The following is a 22,260-nucleotide window of genomic DNA, read 5'->3' on the forward strand; positions in this document are numbered from 1 at the left end:
CTTCTGAAGGTAATTGGTTCCACTAGATTTTACTTCGGGTATCAGAGTAAAGGGGGCTGAATACAAATGCCCCCCCCCCCCCCACACACACGTGCTTTTTCACATATTTATTTGTAAGATATGTTGAAAAACATTTATTATTTTCCTTCCACTTCACAATTATGTGCCACTTTGTGTTGGTCCATCACATTAAATCCCAATAAAATCAATTTACGTTTTTTGGTTGTAAAATGACAAAAAAAAGTGGAAAATTTCAAGGGGTATGAATACTTTTTTTTTTTTTCAAGTATTTTATCACTAGAGGGATCCCCAGCGGGGGAGGGAGGAGGTCCTGGCTCCTCTATATAGATCTTTGTAATGCCGGCACCATGCAGACGCTTCTGACCTCACTGATATTTTGTATTTTTTTTTTTTTTTTTTCAGGCTTCACATTCGCACACCAGGGAAGGGCGCCGCCAACGAGGAGGTCCTTCCAATTACAAACACCTTCAAATGTGTACAAGGTAAGAGAACCGTCTGTTCCTGGATGGATGGGGTAAATCGGCATGGTGGACGATGCACAACCGACCCTCAGGAACCAATCAGATATCACAGAATTGAAGGGGGACAGTGATTGGTTGCTGCTGGTAGTATAGTTATCTTTTTTTTTGTTTAGCTTGGGATTAGAAGGATTAGACCCTCTGTCAGCAGTTGGTGCTGTCTCTCTGTGATAGTTGGGGTGATTTGTCCTCTCTTCCTATACTAGTGACCACACAAGAAGGAAAGACAGTTCCAACAGACCCCTCCCCCCTCCGTAACAGAGGTCACATGATCATCGGTCCCTGTTCCCTCCCCCCAATGTTTTAAAACGTTTAAAGGAGTGACCAGGTGAGAAGGGGTTAAAAATACCCCCCCACCCCACCCCACCCCTCCTAACCCCTAAACTGACTACCTAGGTAAGAAAGATGTATATACTTATCCATTTTCAGTCTGGTCACGTGATCCCCCCCCCCCATGTCAGCCAGTGGCAGCTGCAGGGGAGAAGAGAGAGCGAGCACTTAATAGCTGGGAGTTCCAGGAGCGCAGACATTACCCATAGACTCCTATAATGTTGTTGCTGCCCCTCCTCTCCCCTGCAGCCACCGCAGGCTGACACAGGAGATCATATGGCTGCACCGAAGCAGGCTGAAAATAGCTAATACAGATTTTCTTATAGAGGTTAGTCAGCATAGGTGTGCCCCCCCCCCCCCCCTTTTTTTTTTTTTTTTTTTTTTTTTTTTTTCTTTTAATTTTCTAATACCCCCTGCCCTTACCAGGAGGTGAGATCTGCGTGTTTCAGATACTCGCCTATCTAGTGGATCCAGCATTGCCACACTGAGATACTCGTCTGCCCGGCCACCGCCCAGTCCCATACCCTTTCTGACGTCATCGAGCGGCCCAGGTGACTCTTCCAGGTTCTGCAGGCGGGGCCTCTTGATGACACACCCACCACTAGGCCCGCCCTCTTCCTCTGTAAGCCCTCCAGAGATATAACTATATAGGTGTAACGTATATATCCCAGTGGGCACAGCGGGCACTTGGAGGCGGGGCAAGAGGGGGGGAAAAAAAAAGGCGCTATACAGGAAGCGGAACAGAGGAGGAGGGGTGAACAAGAGGCGCTTTTGATTTATGGGTGAAGATCCGCTTTAAAGTAGAAGTCAACCCTAAAACTATAATCCCTGCATTTATAGACATCCACCATCTAACACTGACCCTGTAAAGAAGAAATCGGTATACATGCCTTTTTTCTGAAGCCAATCCGACCCCCGTCTCCATCGGTGGAAGCTCTGCAGAGGACATGGCCGACATCGGCTGTGAAATGAATGGGGAGTGACGTCACCCATAGACTTACTATGAGGGTTTTGTTGTTGGATGTGTCCTCTGCACCCATCTACACAGCAAAGCTGCGGCTGACGGCTCGGTGTTGGGTCGGAGCGGCTTAAAAAAAAGGTAACGAAAGAAGAAAATCGAATGTATGTTTATATATATATATATATATATATATATATAAATTTTTTTTTTTTTTTTTTTTCTTCTTTGGTTAGTGAGGTCAGTGTTAGATTGTGGATGTCTAGAGATGCAGGGAGGGATTTTAGGTTTAGAGTCGACTTCTACTTTTAACCACTTTCAGCCCCGGAAGGATTTGCCCCCATTTTTTTTTTTTTTGTGTCTCGGCACTGCGTCGCTTTAACTGACAATTGTGCGGTCGTGTACCCAAACAAAGTTGATGTCGTTTTTTTTAACCCACAAATAGAGCTTTCTTTTTGGTGGTGTTTGCTCATCTCTGCATTTTTATTTATTTGTTTTTACACTATAAACAACAAAAGACCAACAATTAAAAAAAAAAAAAAAAAAAAAAAAAATTTCTTCATCAGTTTAGGCCAATATGTATTTTTCTACATATGTTTGTTTAAAAAAAAAAAAAAATTGCAATAACGGTAAATTGGTTTGTGCAAAAGTTGTAGCATCTACAAAACAGGGGATAGATTTATGGCATGTGTGTGTGTATGTGTATATAAAAATAAAAAAAAAAATTATTTTTTTTTTACTAGTAATGGTGGTATTCTGCATGGTGTGTTTGCTTGTTTTTTTTTTTTTTTCGTTTTTTTTTTTTTTTTTGTGGGATTGTGACATTGCGGTGGACAGATCAGATACTTTTGACACATTTTTGGGACCACTGACATTTATACAGCAATCGGTGCTATAAAAATGCACTGATTACTCTACAAATGTCACTGGTAGGGAAGAGGTTAACACTAGGGGGCGATCAAGGGGTTAAATATGTTCCCCCCCACGTGTGTTTCTAAAGGCCCATACACACGATCAGACTTTTTGACAACAAACATGCAAATTAGCTGTTTTGGAGCAACATCCGACTGTGTGTACGCTCCATCGGACAAACTTTTTTGGCTTTCATCGGACTTTTGTTGGCTGTGTGAACGGACAAACTTTCTGGCAACAAAAGTCCGATGGAGCAAAGTCTGATCGTGTGTACAGAAAACCCATAGGACTTTTGTACAAAGTACAAACACGCATGCTCAGAACCAATGCAAAAGATCAGACAACAATACAGAAGTTGACCAAAGGTGGCGGTAAAGAGCAGAAAAACCACATGATTTGGTGAAAGTTGGCTGAAAAAGTCCTGCTGTGTGTGTGCAATACAAGTTCACAGCTGACGCCCTTTGTACAAAAATCCAAGGGAAAGTTTGTACAAAGTCCTATCGTGTGTATGAGGCTTAACTGTGGGGGAGGGAGGCTGACTGACTTGGGGAGGAGACATGTCGATGTTCGCAATTTACTAGGGGCAGCAGATCTGTCTCTCCTCTCCTGTCAGAACGAGGATTTGTGTGTTTTTTTACACAAACACACACACGCAAATCCCCATTCTGGCTCTCGTGCCCGCGATCGCAGGTGGCCGACGCCAATCGCACCCGGCCAGCCACGCGCATTGGCCGTGCAGCGGGGTGCGCATGCATACCTGCTATGGCTCTTGACCACTTCCCTACCCACCCATAGTCATATGACGCCCGCAGATGGGATCTCCCATCCTGGGTGGGCGTCATATGACGTCCTCCCATTCCCGGCCGCCTAGGCGGCGCGCTCCCATGATGTCACTCGTGACCCGGTGCGCGTGCCCGGCGGCCGCGATTGCCTGGGAACACAGCAGGACCGTGGATCTGTGCATGTAAACACACAGATCCACGTCCTGTCAAAGGAGAGGAGACCGATGGTGAGTTCCCACCGATCGGTCTCCCTCCCTTTGCGAGTCCCCTTCCCCACAGTTAGAATCACTCAAATAGTGAACATTTTATCCCCTGCAGCGCCCCCTGGTGTTAACCCCTTCCCTGCCAGTCACATTTACACAGAACCAGTTGGCACTGGACATGGCGAAACAAACAGCCACTTCTTTATTTCTTCAGAGCAGCAAAAGCTAGGAATCTGCTTTGTTACAATCCCCGCCATGTATATAGATCACCCGGGGGGTAGGGGGATGGTTTCTTTTTCCACTGAATCGGAGTCACTCTTTAACCTTTGAACATGTATTGATCCGATGAGGATCAGTCTTGTAAGGAGGATCGGCTATTCTTCCTGCTCTGTACTCCTTTTCTTCCTCAGCCTGTTTATGTGGATGAACCATAAATGAACATCTTGCACGGAAATCGTTGTGATGAATTATGAAAACAATGTGGTTGTTGATTTATGTATCTCTGTGTTCATCGTCCGCTTGAGATTTGCATCATCCTCGTCCTTCCTCAGCGCTCTTCCCTTTTCTGTGTTTTTTATCTTTGTCTCATCTCTTCTCTCTTCCAGAAGCGGAGGAGCCCCTTCTCATCGACATCTCTACTAACAGTACGTACTTCTCTCACTCTCCTCCTTATATCTGTAGGTTTCCTTCCACGGGGGGGGGTCTTAAAAGTGAGGCTTAATCACTCCTATCTGCCATACGCACATGCACGTACACATGCATACACGCACGCACACACATGCACGCACGCACACACATGCACGCACACACACACATGCACGCACACACATGCACGCACGCACACACATGCGCACACACATGCGCACACACATGCACGCACACACATACGCACGCACGCACATGCACGCACACACACACATGCACACACGCACACACATGCACGCACACGCACGCACACACATGCACGCACGCACACACATGCACGCACGCACACGCACACACACTATCTCACAAAAGTGAGTACACCCCCTCACATTTTTGTAAAGATTTTATTCTATCTTTTCATGTTTATTTTTATCATGTTTATTTTGTTATTCATTAAAGTTTTTATTTTATCTTTTAAAAAACTGAGTTTGCAAAACCGCTGCACAAATATCGTGTGACATAAAAATAGCAACAATTGCCATTTTATTCCGTAGGTTCTCTGCTAAAAAAATAAATAAAGTTAAATGTTTGGGGGGGGGGGGGGGGGTTTTCTTCAAGTGGTTTAAATAAATATAAAAAAAAAAGATCCTAATACTCACCTGCTCCTGTGCGATTTTCATATTGCACAAAGCAGTCCCTTACTGACTCCCTTGCCTTGTTCCTGCTGGCGCCGCCAAACCAGGTCATTCCCAAGCGGGGCTGCGTGCATCCATAGACACATGCACAGCATCGGTAAGCCGCCCCCCCCAGTTCCCTGCACACAGTAATTTGATTGACAGCACCAGGAGCCTATGGCTCTGACTGTGAGACCAGGAAAGCAAGGGGAGTGGTGCTGCAGATGGGACAGCTCTGCTTTTCCTTCAATCTTGAACAGTTGTAGCGGCTGAAATGGCTTCCTCTAATGTCACTGCACACTGTGGGCTTCTCACAATGTGCATTAGAAGCTGCAGCAAGTCGGAGCCCCGCCTCATTTCCTGGCTGGAGGATGTCCACCATTGTCTAGTTCTTCCCCCGCCCCAGGCTGTCTGGCCCACCCCTTTCATTCATTGGGTTCCAGTTCTTTCAATCATGGAGGCTCGGCATCACCTGTGGGCGTTAGAGCATTCTGCACGCGGATAGGGAACGCCCACCCCTCCAGACTGATACCCAGCCATCAAGGCATTTTGATATTTGCACAACTCCTCCCCTGCCCACTGTTTACATCAGGACTGAGGGCTCTTGGGAGGAGTACTGAGGGGCGGGGGCTGGGATGTTATCAGAAGGCTATGTACAGCACCCTGCAGGCCCCCCTCCCACCAGCCGCGTGCAGCCCCCTGCAGGCCCCCTCCCACCAGCCGCGTGCAGCACCCTGCAGGCCCCCCTCCCACCAGCCGCGTGCAGCACCCTGCAGGCCCCCCTCCCTCCCACCAGCCGCGTGCAGCCCCCTGCAGCTTGCAGTGTGTATACAAATCCTGTATAATAATAATTTGCATAGAGAAGCAGAGAGTCTCATTGACATCACTGGGTCTAAAATTTATTTTCTAATAAAAATGGGCGGGTTTTATTAATGTCCTTAGTATGTAGATGAAGGGTAGCACAGGGGACACCTTTTGGACAACAGCATTGTCAGTCTATGGTGGGGGGGGGGGGGTTAGATGTATTAGCAGATTTAGATACACTAGCACCCTGTCAGAGTCCCACCGATTTTGAAAGTAGTTCATTTGCTACTTTTTTTGTTGTTTTTTTTTTCCTTTTGGGAAGAAAGATTTTACATAAATAAAAAGCTGAACGCTGTAAGCACCCCCTGTCTGTGTTTAAATGGTTTTCCTCATCTCCTGTAAACTAATACATTCTGCTGGAGAGCTTGTTCTTTTGAAAAACAGACTTGCTGGTTGGATTATCAAGTGAAAAAATAAATCCTAAAAAAAATAAAACCAATGCAGCCATCGTATCTCGGAAAGGATAAGCTGCAATATAATAAATGTTGCTTTCAGGTTTAATCCGGCTTTTGCAAAAAAAATAAATATCGAACAATGTCACTTCCGCTTTCTTTAACCATTTCCCGACCGGCTCCGGTACATATACGTCGGCACTTTGAAGACGGATATCTCGGTAACGGCAGCAGCTGCTACCTAGGGCTGGGGAAAAAATCTATTTTAATCTTGAATCGAGTTGTGAGTTCAAATCCATTCAGATTTGAAGAAAATCCATTTTTATTTTTTTTTCCCTTCAGAGTTTCCGTAGCAGGGGGCGTGTCCACAGGCCCGTCACGACAGGACAGGCAAAACAAGTGGCTTTGCAGAGCGCACAGAGGACACGGGAGGCTGTATTCCCCATCTAGCCAGCATTGAGGGGGCGGGGCCGGGAGCTCCACTGACGTGCTGACTCCGCCCCATGTAGCCTGCCTGATCAGAAAAGAACGGCTGTAGTTAGAGCAGTGATCGGAGGGGGCGTGTCAGTGGAGCTCCCGGCCCCGCCCCCTCTATACTGGCTGGGGAATACAGAGGTCCTGGGGCGGGGCCAGAGGCTCCACTAATGCGCCCACTCCGATCACTGCTCTAACTACAGCAGCTCTGTTCCGAGTGGAGCTCCCGGCCCCGCCCCCTCTCTGCTAGCTAGTGTGCGAATACAGCGTCCTGCGTCCTCTGTGCAGTGCACTCTGCAAAACTGTCATCGGGGTCCCAATTCACAGGTCATCTCATGCAGTATGCCTCAGTCTCTGGTAATCTTGTGCGGTATGTCCGCAGTCTCTGGTAATCTCGTGCAGTATGTCCGCGGTCTCTGGTAATCTCGTGCAGTATGTCCGCGGTCTCTGGTAATCTCGTGCAGTATGTCCGCGGTCTCTGGTAATCTCGTGCAGTATGTCCGCAGTCTCTGGTAATCTCGTGCAGTATGTCCGCAGTCTCTGGTAATCTCGTGCAGCATGTCCACAGTCTCTGATAATTGCATGCATTATGTCCGCAGTCTCTGATAATCTTGTGCGGTATGTCCGCAGTCTCTGGTAATCGCATGCGGTATGTCCGCAGTCTCTGGTAATCTCGTGCAGTATGTCCGCAGTCTCTGGTAATCTTGTGCGGTATGTCCGCAGTCTCTGGTAATCTTGTGCGGTATGTCCGCAGTCTCTGATAATCTTGTGCGGTATGTCCGCAGTCTCTGATAATCTTGTGCGGTATGTCCGCAGTCTCTGATAATCTTGTGCGGTATGTCCGCAGTCTCTGATAATCTTGTGCGGTATGTCCGCAGTCTCTGATAATCTTGTGCGGTATGTCCGCAGTCTCTGGTAATCGCATGCAGTATGTCCGCAGTCTCTGGTAATCTCTCGTGCAGTATGTCCGCAGTCTCTGGTAATCGCATGCAGTATGTCCGCAGTCTCTGGTAATCTTGTGCAGTATGTCCGCAGTCTCTGGTAATCTCGTGCAGTATGTCCGCAGTCTCTGGTAATCTCGTGCAGTATGTCCGCAGTCTCTGGTAATCTCGTGCAGTATGTCCGCAGTCTCTGGTAATCTCGTGCAGTATGTCCGCAGTCTCTGGTAATCTCGTGCAGCATGTCCACAGTCTCTGATAATTGCATGCATTATGTCCGCAGTCTCTGATAATCTTGTGCGGTATGTCCGCAGTCTCTGGTAATCTTGTGCGGTATGTCCGCAGTCTCTGGTAATCTTGTGCGGTATGTCCGCAGTCTCTGGTAATCTTGTGCGGTATGTCCGCAGTCTCTGGTAATCTTGTGCGGTATGTCCGCAGTCTCTGGTAATCTTGTGCGGTATGTCCGCAGTCTCTGGTAATCTTGTGCGGTATGTCCGCAGTCTCTGATAATCTTGTGCGGTATGTCCGCAGTCTCTGATAATCTTGTGCGGTATGTCCGCAGTCTCTGATAATCTTGTGCGGTATGTCCGCAGTCTCTGATAATCTTGTGCAGTATGTCCGCAGTCTCTGGTAATCGCATGCAGTATGTCCGCAGTCTCTGGTAATCTCTCGTGCAGTATGTCCGCAGTCTCTGGTAATCTTGTGCAGTATGTCCGCAGTCTCTGGTAATCTTGTGCAGTATGTCCGCAGTCTCTGGTAATCTCGTGCAGTATGTCCGCAGTCTCTGGTAATCTCGTGCAGTATGTCCGCAGTCTCTGGTAATCTCGTGCAGTATGTCCGCAGTCTCTGGTAATCTCGTGCAGCATGTCCACAGTCTCTGATAATTGCATGCATTATGTCCGCAGTCTCTGATAATCTTGTGCGGTATGTCCGCAGTCTCTGATAATCTTGTGCGGTATGTCCGCAGTCTCTGATAATCTTGTGCGGTATGTCCGCAGTCTCTGATAATCTTGTGCGGTATGTCCGCAGTCTCTGATAATCTTGTGCGGTATGTCCGCAGTCTCTGATAATCTTGTGCGGTATGTCCGCAGTCTCTGATAATCTTGTGCGGTATGTCCGCAGTCTCTGGTAATCTTGTGCGGTATGTCCGCAGTCTCTGGTAATCTTGTGCGGTATGTCCGCAGTCTCTGGTAATCTTGTGCGGTATGTCCGCAGTCTCTGATAATCTTGTGCGGTATGTCCGCAGTCTCTGATAATCTTGTGCGGTATGTCCGCAGTCTCTGATAATCTTGTGCGGTATGTCCGCAGTCTCTGATAATCTTGTGCGGTATGTCCGCAGTCTCTGATAATCTTGTGCGGTATGTCCGCAGTCTCTGGTAATCTTGTGCGGTATGTCCGCAGTCTCTGGTAATCTTGTGCGGTATGTCCGCAGTCTCTGATAATCTTGTGCGGTATGTCCGCAGTCTCTGATAATCTTGTGCGGTATGTCCGCAGTCTCTGATAATCTTGTGCGGTATGTCCGCAGTCTCTGGTAATCTTGTGCGGTATGTCCGCAGTCTCTGGTAATCTTGTGCGGTATGTCCGCAGTCTCTGGTAATCTTGTGCGGTATGTCCGCAGTCTCTGGTAATCTTGTGCGGTATGTCCGCAGTCTCTGATAATCTTGTGCGGTATGTCCGCAGTCTCTGATAATCTTGTGCGGTATGTCCGCAGTCTCTGGTAATCTTGTGCGGTATGTCCGCAGTCTCTGGTAATCTTGTGCGGTATGTCCGCAGTCTCTGGTAATCTTGTGCGGTATGTCCGCAGTCTCTGGTAATCTTGTGCGGTATGTCCGCAGTCTCTGGTAATCTTGTGCGGTATGTCCGCAGTCTCTGGTAATCTTGTGCGGTATGTCCGCAGTCTCTGGTAATCTTGTGCGGTATGTCCGCAGTCTCTGGTAATCTTGTGCGGTATGTCCGCAGTCTCTGGTAATCTTGTGCGGTATGTCCGCAGTCTCTGGTAATCTTGTGCGGTATGTCCGCAGTCTCTGGTAATCTTGTGCGGTATGTCCGCAGTCTCTGGTAATCTTGTGCGGTATGTCCGCAGTCTCTGGTAATCTTGTGCGGTATGTCCGCAGTCTCTGGTAATCGCGTGCGGTATGTCCGCAGTCTCTGGTAATCGCATGCAGTATGTCCGCAGTCTCTGGTAATCTTGTGCAGTATGTCCGCAGTCTCTGGTAATCTCTCGTGCAGTATGTCCGCAGTCTCTGGTAATCTCTCGTGCAGTATGTCCGCAGTCTCTGACCCTCTCCTGTTGTATGTGTATTAATGTGCCGCTTTACTTGCTCAATGACTTTTCAGTTAGAGAAAGGGTTTGCCTTTGCAATTTTGTTTGTTGATGCAATTTAATGTAATAAATAATAATAATAATAGTTTTGAATCGCAAATCGTTTTTTTTTTTTTTTTTTTAAGAAATCGCAGATTTAGGGCTGCCACAACCGAGGTAACCATCTGTTCAGGAGCCGGTCGTGTTTACGATAATGGTGGTCTCTGCGGTGGATTTGCCGCGAGATCACCGTTATCGGCGGCGGGAGAGGTGCCACACCGCGGAGGCGATTGGGACCTGTTTTGTGGCTAGGTATGGAGACGAGTGAGGGGGAAGATGGCACCCACCCATCTCCATACTATAGCGGGGTGGAAACGACGTCATAACGTCGCTTCCACCCATATGTCTTAAAGGGCTTTTTATTTATTTATTTATTTTTTATTTATTTTTTTAACAGTGAAAAAATAAAAATAAAAGTAAAACAAATAAAAAAAAATTAATTTTTTTTTTTTTTAAAGCGCCCCGTCTCGATGAGGTTGCGTGCAGAAGCGAACGCACATGGAAACGGTGTTCAAACCACACGTGTGAGGTATCGCCGCGATCGGTAGAGCGACACCAATAATTCTAGTCCTAGACCTCCTCTGTAACTCAAAACATGCAACCTTTAGAATTTTTAAGGATAAAAGTTTGTCGCCATTCCATGAGCGGGCGCAACGTTGGGTATCAATTTACTTGGTGTAACATTATCTTTCACAATATAAAAAAAAAAATTTGGGCTAACTTTACTGTTGTCTTATATTTTTATTCAAAAAAGTGAATTTTTTTTCCCAAAAAAAAGTGCGCTTGTAAGACTGCTGCGCAAATATGGTGTGGAAAAAAAAGTGTTGCAATGACCGCTATTTTATTCTCTAGGGTGTTAGAAAAAAACAATATATAATGTTTGGGGGTTCCAAGTAATTTTCTAGCAAACAAAAACGGTTTTAAACTTGTAACGACAAATCTAAAAACGAGGCTCGGTCCTTAAGTGGTAAACCGTCAGTACCACTCACACACCAACACAACACCGGCTACCGAGTACAGTCCGGTACAGGAAGATTCTGCTGTTCTCGCAGCACAGCGGCAAACGAGGACAAAGCTGTCGCCGCTTCGGAGGCGGCCATTTTCTTGGTTAGTTTCGCTCATAATATCGTGCGCCGGACTCTATATGGTTGGTGGTGTTGTGTCCAAACAGCAATTTAGTGAAAATAAACAGCAATTCGTCAAAATCTGCAAATCATGACGGTTTAATGAAGAACGGAAGTGACGAGCGTTGCCCATTCCCAGGTGCGACATTTTGGCAGAACGCTGTGTTTCAAAAGGGAGGGGGTGGGGGGGGGGGGATTCACATGACCGGCTAAATGGAATTAGAAATATTCTGACAGCCAACGTAGTTGACATATGTTATTGATCTGTGTGTTCAGTGGAAGGAAAGAAAAGGGGGGAAAAAAGGAGCCCGGAGGAGGATTGTTCTGTAGAGGACGCCGTGTGCCGACTTTCAGCTGAGAGTCAGGCAAACTCTTTTCTTTGGAGAGAAGTAACTGGTGGTTGGATTTGATTTGAATCACAATTTAAATCACTAGTTAAAAGGCTTGATTTAAATCATTTTTAACCACTTATGGACCGGGCCTATTTTTCAGACTCGGTGTTTATAAGTTAAAACCATTTTATTTTGCTAGAAAATTACTTAGAACCCCCAAATATATATAATATATATAATTACTTATATAGCGCCGTCAACTTTAAGTGGCGGACATGAAGACGGAGGACCGCTTCGGGGGCTTTGTTCTCAGGTAAGTTATTCATGAGCTAGTATGCTATGCATACTAGCTCATTATGCCTTTGCCTTACAGGGTGTGCTTTAAAAAAAAAAAAAAAAATGTTGCCTTTACTTCCTCTTTAAATATACATTGTACATTCACATTGGTCCCTACGCTCAAGGAGCTTACAATCTAACGTCCCTAACTCACATTCATATACCAGGGCCAATTTAGACAGAAGCCAATTAACCTACCAGCATGTCTTTGGAGTGTGGGAGGAAACCGGAGTACCCGGAGGAAACCCACACAGGGAGAACATGCAAACTCCCAGCAGTTAGTGTCGTGGTTGTGATTCGAACCAGCGAGATCTCTCTCTCTCTCTCTCGAACTCTCTCTCTCGAACTCTCTCTCTCTCGAACTCTCTCTCTCTCGAACTCTCTCTCTCTCGAACTCTCTCTCTCTCGAACTCTCTCTCTCTCGAACTCTCTCTCTCTCGAACTCTCTCTCTCTCTCGAACTCTCTCTCTCTCTCGAACTCTCTCTCTCTCGAACTCTCTCTCTCTCGAACTCTCTCTCTCTCGAACTCTCTCTCTCTCGAACTCTCTCTCTCTCGAACTCTCTCTCTCTCGAACTCTCTCTCTCTCGAACTCTCTTCTCGAACTCTCTCTCTCGAACTCTCGAACTCGGACTCTCGAACTCGAACTCTCGAACTCGGACTCTCGAACTCGGACTCTCGAACTCGGACTCTCGAACTCGGACTCTCGAACTCGGACTCTCGAACTCGGACTCTCGAACTCGGACTCTCGAACTCGGACTCTCGAACTCGGAACTCTCGAACTCGAACTCTCGAACTCGAACTCTCGAACTCGAACTCTCGAACTCGAACTCTCGAACTCGAACTCTCGAACTCGAACTCTCGAACTCGAACTCCGAACTCTCGAACTCGAACTCTCGAACTCGAACTCTCGAACTCGAACTCTCGAACTCGAACTCTCGAACTCGAACTCTCGAACTCGAACTCTCGAACTCGAACTCTCGAACTCGAACTCTCGAACTCGAACTCTCGAACTCGAACTCGAACTCGAACTCTCGAACTCGAACTCTCGAACTCGAACTCTCGAACTCGAACTCTCGAACTCTCGAACTCTCGAACTCTCGAACTCTCGAACTCGAACTCTCGAACTCGAACTCTCGAACTCGAACTCTCGAACTCGAACTCTCGAACTCGAACTCTCGAACTCGAACTCTCGAACTCGAACTCTCGAACTCGAACTCTCGAACTCGAACTCTCGAACTCGAACTCTCGAACTCGAACTCTCGAACTCGAACTCTCGAACTCGAACTCTCGAACTCGAACTCTCGAACTCGAACTCTCGAACTCGAACTCTCGAACTCGAACTCTCGAACTCGAACTCTCGAACTCGAACTCTCGAACTCGAACTCTCGAACTCGAACTCTCGAACTCGAACTCTCGAACTCGAACTCTCGAACTCGAACTCTCGAACTCGAACTCTCGAACTCGAACTCTCGAACTCGAACTCTCGAACTCGAACTCTCGAACTCGAACTCTCGAACTCGAACTCTCGAACTCGAACTCTCGAACTCGAACTCTCGAACTCGAACTCTCGAACTCGAACTCTCGAACTCGAACTCTCGAACTCGAACTCTCGAACTCGAACTCTCGAACTCGAACTCTCGAACTCGAACTCTCGAACTCGAACTCTCGAACTCGAACTCTCGAACTCGAACTCTCGAACTCGAACTCTCGAACTCGAACTCTCGAACTCGAACTCTCGAACTCGAACTCTCGAACTCTCGAACTCTCGAACTCTCGAACTCTCGAACTCTCGAACTCGAACTCTCGAACTCGAACTCTCGAACTCGAACTCTCGAACTCGAACTCTCGAACTCGAACTCTCGAACTCTCGAACTCGAACTCTCGAACTCGAACTCTCGAACTCGAACTCTCGAACTCGAACTCTCGAACTCGAACTCTCGAACTCGAACTCTCGAACTCGAACTCTCGAACTCGAACTCTCGAACTCGAACTCTCGAACTCGAACTCTCGAACTCGAACTCTCGAACTCGAACTCTCGAACTCGAACTCTCGAACTCGAACTCTCGAACTCGAACTCTCGAACTCGAACTCTCGAACTCGAACTCTCGAACTCGAACTCTCGAACTCGAACTCTCGAACTCGAACTCTCGAACTCGAACTCTCGAACTCGAACTCTCGAACTCGAACTCTCGAACTCGAACTCTCGAACTCGAACTCTCGAACTCGAACTCTCGAACTCGAACTCTCGAACTCGAACTCTCGAACTCGAACTCTCGAACTCGAACTCTCGAACTCGAACTCTCGAACTCGAACTCTCGAACTCGAACTCTCGAACTCGAACTCTCGAACTCGAACTCTCGAACTCGAACTCTCGAACTCGAACTCTCGAACTCGAACTCTCGAACTCGAACTCTCGAACTCGAACTCTCGAACTCGAACTCTCGAACTCTCGAACTCGAACTCTCGAACTCGAACTCTCGAACTCGAACTCTCGAACTCGAACTCTCGAACTCGAACTCTCGAACTCGAACTCTCGAACTCGAACTCTCGAACTCGAACTCTCGAACTCGAACTCTCGAACTCGAACTCTCGAACTCGAACTCTCGAACTCGAACTCTCGAACTCGAACTCTCGAACTCGAACTCTCGAACTCTCGAACTCTCGAACTCTCGAACTCTCGAACTCTCGAACTCGAACTCTCGAACTCGAACTCTCGAACTCGAACTCTCGAACTCGAACTCTCGAACTCGAACTCTCGAACTCGAACTCTCGAACTCTCGAACTCTCGAACTCGAACTCTCGAACTCGAACTCTCGAACTCGAACTCTCGAACTCGAACTCTCGAACTCGAACTCTCGAACTCTCGAACTCTCGAACTCGAACTCTCGAACTCGAACTCTCGAACTCGAACTCTCGAACTCGAACTCTCGAACTCGAACTCTCGAACTCGAACTCTCGAACTCGAACTCTCGAACTCGAACTCTCGAACTCGAACTCTCGAACTCGAACTCTCGAACTCTCGAACTCGAACTCTCGAACTCGAACTCGAACTCTCGAACTCGAACTCTCGAACTCGAACTCTCGAACTCGAACTCGAACTCTCGAACTCGAACTCTCGAACTCGAACTCTCGAACTCGAACTCTCGATCTCGAACTCTCGATCTCGAACTCTCGATCTCGAACTCTCGATCTCGAACTCTCGATCTCGAACTCTCGATCTCTCTCTCTCGATCTCTCTCTCTCGATCTCTCTCTCTCGATCTCTCTCTCTCGATCTCTCTCTCTCGATCTCTCTCTCTCGATCTCGATCTCTCTCGATCTCGATCTCTCTCGATCTCGATCTCTCTCGATCTCGATCTCTCTCGATCTCGATCTCTCTCGATCTCGATCTCGATCTCTCTCGATCTCGATCTCTCTCGATCTCTCTCTCTCGATCTCGATCTCTCTCGATCTCGATCTCTCTCGATCTCGATCTCTCTCGATCTCGATCCATCTCTCTCTCGATCTCTCTCTCTCTCGATTTCTCTCTCTCTCGATCTCTCTCTCTCTCGATCTCTCTCTCTCTCGATCTCTCTCTCTCTCGATCTCTCTCTCTCTCGATCTCTCTCTCTCTCGATCTCGATCTCTCTCGATCTCGATCTCTCTCGATCTCGATCTCTCTCGATCTCGATCTCTCTCGATCTCGATCTCTCTCGATCTCTCTCTCTCTCGATCTCTCTCTCTCGATCTCGATCTCTCTCGATCTCTCTCTCTCGATCTCGATCTCTCTCGATCTCGATCTCTCTCGATCTCGATCTCTCTCGATCTCTCTCTCTCGATCTCTCTCTCTCTCGATTTCTCTCTCTCTCGATCTCTCTCTCTCTCGATTTCTCTCTCTCTCGATCTCTCTCGATCTCGATCTCTCTCGATCTCGATCTCTCTCGATCTCGATCTCGATCTCTCTCGATCTCGATCTCTCTCGATCTCTCTCTCTCGATCTCGATCTCTCTCGATCTCGATCTCTCTCGATCTCGATCTCTCTCGATCTCGATCTCTCTCGATCTCTCTCTCTCGATCTCTCTCTCTCTCGATTCTCTCTCTCTCTCGATCTCTCTCTCTCTCGATCTCTCTCTCTCTCGATCTCTCTCTCTCTCGATCTCTCTCTCTCTCGATCTCTCTCTCTCGATCTCGATCTCTCTCGATCTCGATCTCTCTCGATCTCGATCTCTCTCGATCTCGATCTCTCTCGATCTCGATCTCTCTCTCGATCTCTCTCTCTCTCGATCTCGATCTCTCTCGATCTCGATCTCTCTCGATCTCGATCTCTCTCGATCTCTCTCTCTCGATCTCGATCTCTCTCGATCTCGATCTCTCTCGATCTCGATCTCTCTCGATCTCTCTCTCTCGATCTCTCTCTCTCTCGATTCTCTCTCTCTCGATCTCTCTCTCTCTCGATCTCTCTCTCTCTCGATCTCTCTCTCTCTCGATCTCTCTCTCTCTCGATCTTCTCTCTCTCGATCTCGATCTCTCTCGATCTCGATCTCTCTCGATCTCGATCCTCTCTCTCGATCTCCTCTCTCTCGATCTCGATCTCTTCGATCTCTCTCTCTCTCGATCTCGATCTCTCTCGATCTCGTTCTCTCTCGATCTCGATCTCTCTCGATCTCTCTCTCTCGATCTCGATCTCTCTCGATCTCTCTCTCTCGATCTCCTCTCTCTCGATTTCTCTCTCTCGATCTCTCTCTCTCTCGATTTCTCTCTCTCTCGATCTCTCTCTCTCTCGATTTCTCTCTCTCTTTCTGTTTTCCTCTCTCTCGATCTCTCTCTCTCTCGATTCTCTCTCTCTCGATCTCGATCTCTCTCGATCTCGATCTCTCTCGATCTCGATCTCTCTCGATCTCGATCTCTCTCGATCTCTCTCTCTCGATCTCGATCTCTCTCGATCTCGATCTCTCTCGATCTCGATCTCTCTCGATCTCTCTCTCGATCTCTCTCTCTCTCGATCTCTCTCTCTCTCGATCTCTCTCTCTCTCGATCTCTCTCTCTCTCGATCTCTCTCTCTCTCGATCTCTCTCTCTCTCGATCTCTCTCTCTCTCGATCTCGATCTCTCTCGATCTCGATCTCTCTCGATCTCGATCTCTCTCGATCTCGATCTCTCTCGATCTCGATCTCTCTCGATCTCGATCTCTCTCGATCTCTCTCTCTCTCGATCTCTCTCTCTCTCGATCTCGATCTCTCTCGATCTCGATCTCTCTCGATCTCTCTCTCTCGATCTCGATCTCTCTCGATCTCGATCTCTCTCGATCTCGATCTCTCTCGATCTCTCTCTCTCGATCTCTCTCTCTCTCGATCTCTCTCTCTCTCGATCTCTCTCTCTCTCGATCTCTCTCTCTCTCTCTCGATCTCGATCTCTCTCGATCTCGATCTCTCTCGATCTCGATCTCTCTCGATCTCGATCTCTCTCGATCTCTCTCTCTCTCGATCTCTCTCTCTCTCGATCTCGATCTCTCTCGATCTCGATCTCTCTCGATCTCTCTCTCTCGATCTCGATCTCTCTCGATCTCGATCTCTCTCGATCTCGATCTCTCTCGATCTCTCTCTCTCGATCTCTCTCTCTCTCGATTTCTCTCTCTCTCGATCTCTCTCTCTCTCGATTTTCTCTCTCTCTCGATCTCGATCTCTCTCGATCTCGATCTCTCTCGATCTCGATCTCTCTCGATCTCGATCTCTCTCGATCTCTCTCTCTCGATCTCGATCTCTCTCGATCTCGATCTCTCTCGATCTCGATCTCTCTCGATCTCTCTCTCTCGATCTCTCTCTCTCTCGATTTCTCTCTCTCTCGATCTCTCTCTCTCTCGATCTCTCTCTCTCTCGATCTCTCTCTCTCTCGATCTCTCTCTCTCTCGATCTCTCTCTCTCTCGATCTCGATCTCTCTCGATCTCGATCTCTCTCGATCTCGATCTCTCTCGATCTCGATCTCTCTCGATCTCGATCTCTCTCTCTCTCTCGATCTCTCTCTCTCGATCTCTCTCTCTCTCGATTTCTCTCTCTCTCGATCTCTCTCTCTCTCGATTTCTCTCTCTCTCGATCTCGATCTCTCTCGATCTCGATCTCTCTCGATCTCGATCTCTCTCGATCTCGATCTCTCTCGATCTCTCTCTCTCGATCTCGATCTCTCTCGATCTCGATCTCTCTCGATCTCGATCTCTCTCGATCTCTCTCTCTCTCGATCTCTCTCTCTCTGATCTCTCTCTCTCTCGATCTCGATCTCTCTCGATCTCGATCTCTCTCGATCTCGATCTCTCTCGATCTCGATCTCTCTCGATCTCTATCTCTCTCGATCTCTCTCTCTCTCGATCTCTCTCTCTCTCGATCTCGATCTCTCTCGATCTCGATCTCTCTCGATCTCTCTCTCTCGATCTCGATCTCTCTCGATCTCGATCTCTCTCGATCTCGATCTCTCTCGATCTCTCTCTCTCGATCTCTCTCTCTCTCGATTTCTCTCTCTCTCGATCTCTCTCTCTCTCGATTTCTCTCTCTCTCGATCTCGATCTCTCTCGATCTCGATCTCTCTCGATCTCTCTCTCTCTCGATCTCGATCTCTCTCGATCTCGATCTCTCTCGATCTCGATCTCTCTCGATCTCGATCTCTCTCGATCTCGATCTCTCTCGATCTCTCTCTCTCTCTCGATCTCTCTCTCTCTCGATCTCGATCTCTCTCTCTCTCGATTTCTCTCTCTCTCGATCTCTCTCTCTCTCGATTTCTCTCTCTCTCGATCTCGATCTCTCTCGATCTCGATCTCTCTCGATCTCGATCTCTCTCGATCTCGATCTCTCTCGATCTCTCTCTCTCGATCTCGATCTCTCTCGATCTCGATCTCTCTCGATCTCGATCTCTCTCGATCTCTCTCTCTCTCGATCTCTCTCTCTCTCGATCTCTCTCTCTCTCGATCTCGATCTCTCTCGATCTCGATCTCTCTCGATCTCGATCTCTCTCGATCTCGATCTCTCTCGATCTCGATCTCTCTCGATCTCTCTCTCTCTCGATCTCTCTCTCTCTCGATCTCGATCTCTCTCGATCTCGATCTCTCTCGATCTCTCTCTCTCGATCTCGATCTCTCTCGATCTCGATCTCTCTCGATCTCGATCTCTCTCGATCTCTCTCTCTCGATCTCTCTCTCTCTCGATTTCTCTCTCTCTCGATCTCTCTCTCTCTCGATTTCTCTCTCTCTCGATCTCGATCTCTCTCGATCTCGATCTCTCTCGATCTCGATCTCTCTCGATCTCGATCTCTCTCGATCTCTCTCTCTCTCGATCTCTCTCTCTCTCGATCTCGATCTCTCTCGATCTCGATCTCTCTCGATCTCTCTCTCTCGATCTCGATCTCTCTCGATCTCGATCTCTCTCGATCTCGATCTCTCTCGATCTCTCTCTCTCGATCTCTCTCTCTCTCGATTTCTCTCTCTCTCGATCTCTCTCTCTCTCGATTTCTCTCTCTCTCGATCTCGATCTCTCTCGATCTCGATCTCTCTCGATCTCGATCTCTCTCGATCTCGATCTCTCTCGATCTCTCTCTCTCGATCTCGATCTCTCTCGATCTCGATCTCTCTCGATCTCGATCTCTCTCGATCTCTCTCTCTCGATCTCTCTCTCTCTCGATTTCTCTCTCTCTCGATCTCTCTCTCTCTCGATCTCTCTCTCTCTCGATCTCTCTCTCTCTCGATCTCTCTCTCTCTCGATCTCTCTCTCTCTCGATCTCGATCTCTCTCGATCTCGATCTCTCTCGATCTCGATCTCTCTCGATCTCGATCTCTCTCGATCTCGATCTCTCTCGATCTCGATCTCTCTCGATCTCTCTCTCTCTCGATCTCTCTCTCTCTCGATCTCGATCTCTCTCGATCTCGATCTCTCTCGATCTCTCTCTCTCGATCTCGATCTCTCTCGATCTCGATCTCTCTCGATCTCGATCTCTCTCGATCTCTCTCTCTCGATCTCTCTCTCTCTCGATTTCTCTCTCTCTCGATCTCTCTCTCTCTCGATTTCTCTCTCTCTCGATCTCGATCTCTCTCGATCTCGATCTCTCTCGATCTCGATCTCTCTCGATCTCGATCTCTCTCGATCTCGATCTCTCTCGATCTCGATCTCTCTCGATCTCTCTCTCTCTCGATCTCTCTCTCTCTCGATCTCTCTCTCTCTCTCGATCTCTCTCTCTCTCGATCTCTCTCTCTCTCGATCTCTCTCTCTCTCGATCTCTCTCTCTCTCGATCTCGATCTCTCTCGATCTCGATCTCTCTCGATCTCGATCTCTCTCGATCTCGATCTCTCTCGATCTCGATCTCTCTCGATCTCGATCTCTCTCGATCTCGATCTCTCTCGATCTCGATCTCTCTCGATCTCGATCTCTCTCGATCTCGATCTCTCTCGATCTCGATCTCTCGATCTCTCTCTCTCGATCTCTCTCTCTCTCGATTTCTCTCTCTCTCGATCTCGATCTCTCTCGATCTCGATCTCTCTCGATCTCGATCTCTCTCGATCTCGATCTCTCTCGATCTCGATCTCTCTCGATCTCGATCTCTCTCGATCTCGATCTCTCTCGATCTCTCTCTCTCGATCTCTCTCTCTCTCGATTTCTCTCTCTCTCGATCTCTCTCTCTCTCGATCTCGATCTCTCTCGATCTCGATCTCTCTCGATCTCTCTCTCTCTCGATCTCTCTCTCTCTCGATCTCTCTCTCTCTCGATCTCTCTCTCTCTCGATCTCTCTCTCTCTCGATCTCTCTCTCTCTCGATCTCTCTCTCTCTCGATCTCTCTCTCTCTCGATCTCTCGATTTCTCTCTCTCGATCTCTCTCTCTCTCGATCTCTCTCGATCTCGATCTCTCTCGATCTCGATCTCGATCTCGATCTCTCTCGATCTCGATCTCTCTCGATCTCGATCTCTCTCGATCTCGATCTCTCTCGATCTCGATCTCTCTCGATCTCGATCTCTCTCGATCTCGATCTCTCTCGATCTCGATCTCTCTCTCTCTCGATCTCTCTCTCTCTCGATCTCTCGATTTCTCTCTCTCGATCTCTCTCTCTCTCGATCTCTCTCTCTCTCGATCTCTCTCTCTCGATCTCTCTCTCTCGATCTCTCTCTCTCGATCTCTCTCGATCTCGATCTCTCTCGATCTCGATCTCGATCTCGATCTCTCTCGATCTCGATCTCTCTCGATCTCGATCTCTCTCGATCTCGATCTCTCTCGATCTCGATCTCTCTCGATCTCGATCTCTCTCGATCTCGATCTCTCTCGATCTCGATCTCTCTCGATCTCGATCTCTCTCGATCTCGATCTCTCTCGATCTCGATCTCTCTCGATCTCGATCTCTCTCGATCTCTCTCTCTCTCGATCTCTCTCTCTCTCGATCTCTCTCTCTCTCGATCTCTCTCTCGATCTCGATCTCTCTCGATCTCTCTCTCTCGAACTCTCTCTCTCGATCTCTCTCGATCTCTCTCGAACTCTCGATCTCTCTCGATCTCTCTCGATCTCGATCTCTCTCTCGATCTCTCTCTCGATCTCTCGATTTCTCTCTCTCGATCTCTCTCTCTCGATCTCTCTCTCTCTCGATCTCTCTCTCTCGATCTCTCTCTCTCGATCTCTCTCTCTCGATCTCTCTCTCTCGATCTCTCTCTCTCTCGATCTCTCTCTCTCCGATCTCTCTCTCTCTCGATCTCTCTCTCTCTCTCGATCTCTCTCTCTCTCTCGATCTCTCTCTCTCTCTCGATCTCTCTCTCTCTCTCGATCTCTCTCTCTCTCGATCTCTCTCTCTCTCGATCTCTCTCTCTCTCGATCTCTCTCTCTCTCGATCTCTCTCTCTCTCGATCTCTCTCTCTCTCGATCTCTCTCTCTCTCGATATCTCTCTCTCTCGATTCTCTCTCTCTCGATCTCTCTCTCTCGATCTCTCTCTCTCTCGATCTCTCTCTCTCTCGATCTCTCTCTCTCTCGATCTCTCTCTCTCTCGATCTCTCTCTCTCTCGATCTCTCTCGATCTCTCTCTCTCTCGATCTCTCTCTCTCTCGATCTCTCTCTCTCTCGATCTCTCTCTCTCTCGATCTCTCTCTCTCTCGATCTCTCTCTCGATCTCTCTCTCGATCTCTCTCTCGATCTCTCTCTCGATCTCTCTCTCGATCTCTCTCTCGATCTCGATCTCTCTCGATCTCTCTCTCGATCTCTCTCTCGATCTCTCTCTCGATCTCTCTCTCTCGATCTCTCTCTCTCGATCTCTCTCTCTCGATCTCTCTCTCTCGATCTCTCTCTCTCGATCTCGATCTCGATCTCGATCTCGATCTCGATCTCGATCTCTCTCGATCTCGATTTCTCTCTCTCGATCTCTCTCGATTTCTCTCTCTCGATCTCTCTCGATTTCTCTCTCTCG

At 48.1% G+C, this 22,260-nt stretch overlaps 1 protein-coding gene across 3 annotated transcripts in view; it reads left to right on the top strand.

The window, feature by feature from the left end:
- OCRL (OCRL inositol polyphosphate-5-phosphatase) overlaps positions 1 to 22,260 on the top strand; it is a 120,141-nt gene that overhangs the window by 8,176 nt on the left and 89,705 nt on the right. For all 3 annotated transcript variants that reach the window (XM_077485006.1, XM_077485016.1, XM_077485024.1), the window contains exons 3-4: positions 424 to 503; positions 4,330 to 4,368. In XM_077485006.1, the coding sequence (XP_077341132.1) occupies positions 424 to 503; positions 4,330 to 4,368 (119 nt within the window). The remainder of the gene's footprint in view (positions 1 to 423; positions 504 to 4,329; positions 4,369 to 22,260) is intronic.

The sequence above is a fragment of the Lithobates pipiens genome, unplaced genomic scaffold, assembly GCF_037356315.1.
Source record: "Lithobates pipiens isolate NorthernLeopardFrog02 unplaced genomic scaffold, aLitPip1_a1.2 Scaffold_1, whole genome shotgun sequence".
NCBI lineage: Eukaryota > Metazoa > Chordata > Amphibia > Anura > Ranidae > Lithobates > Lithobates pipiens.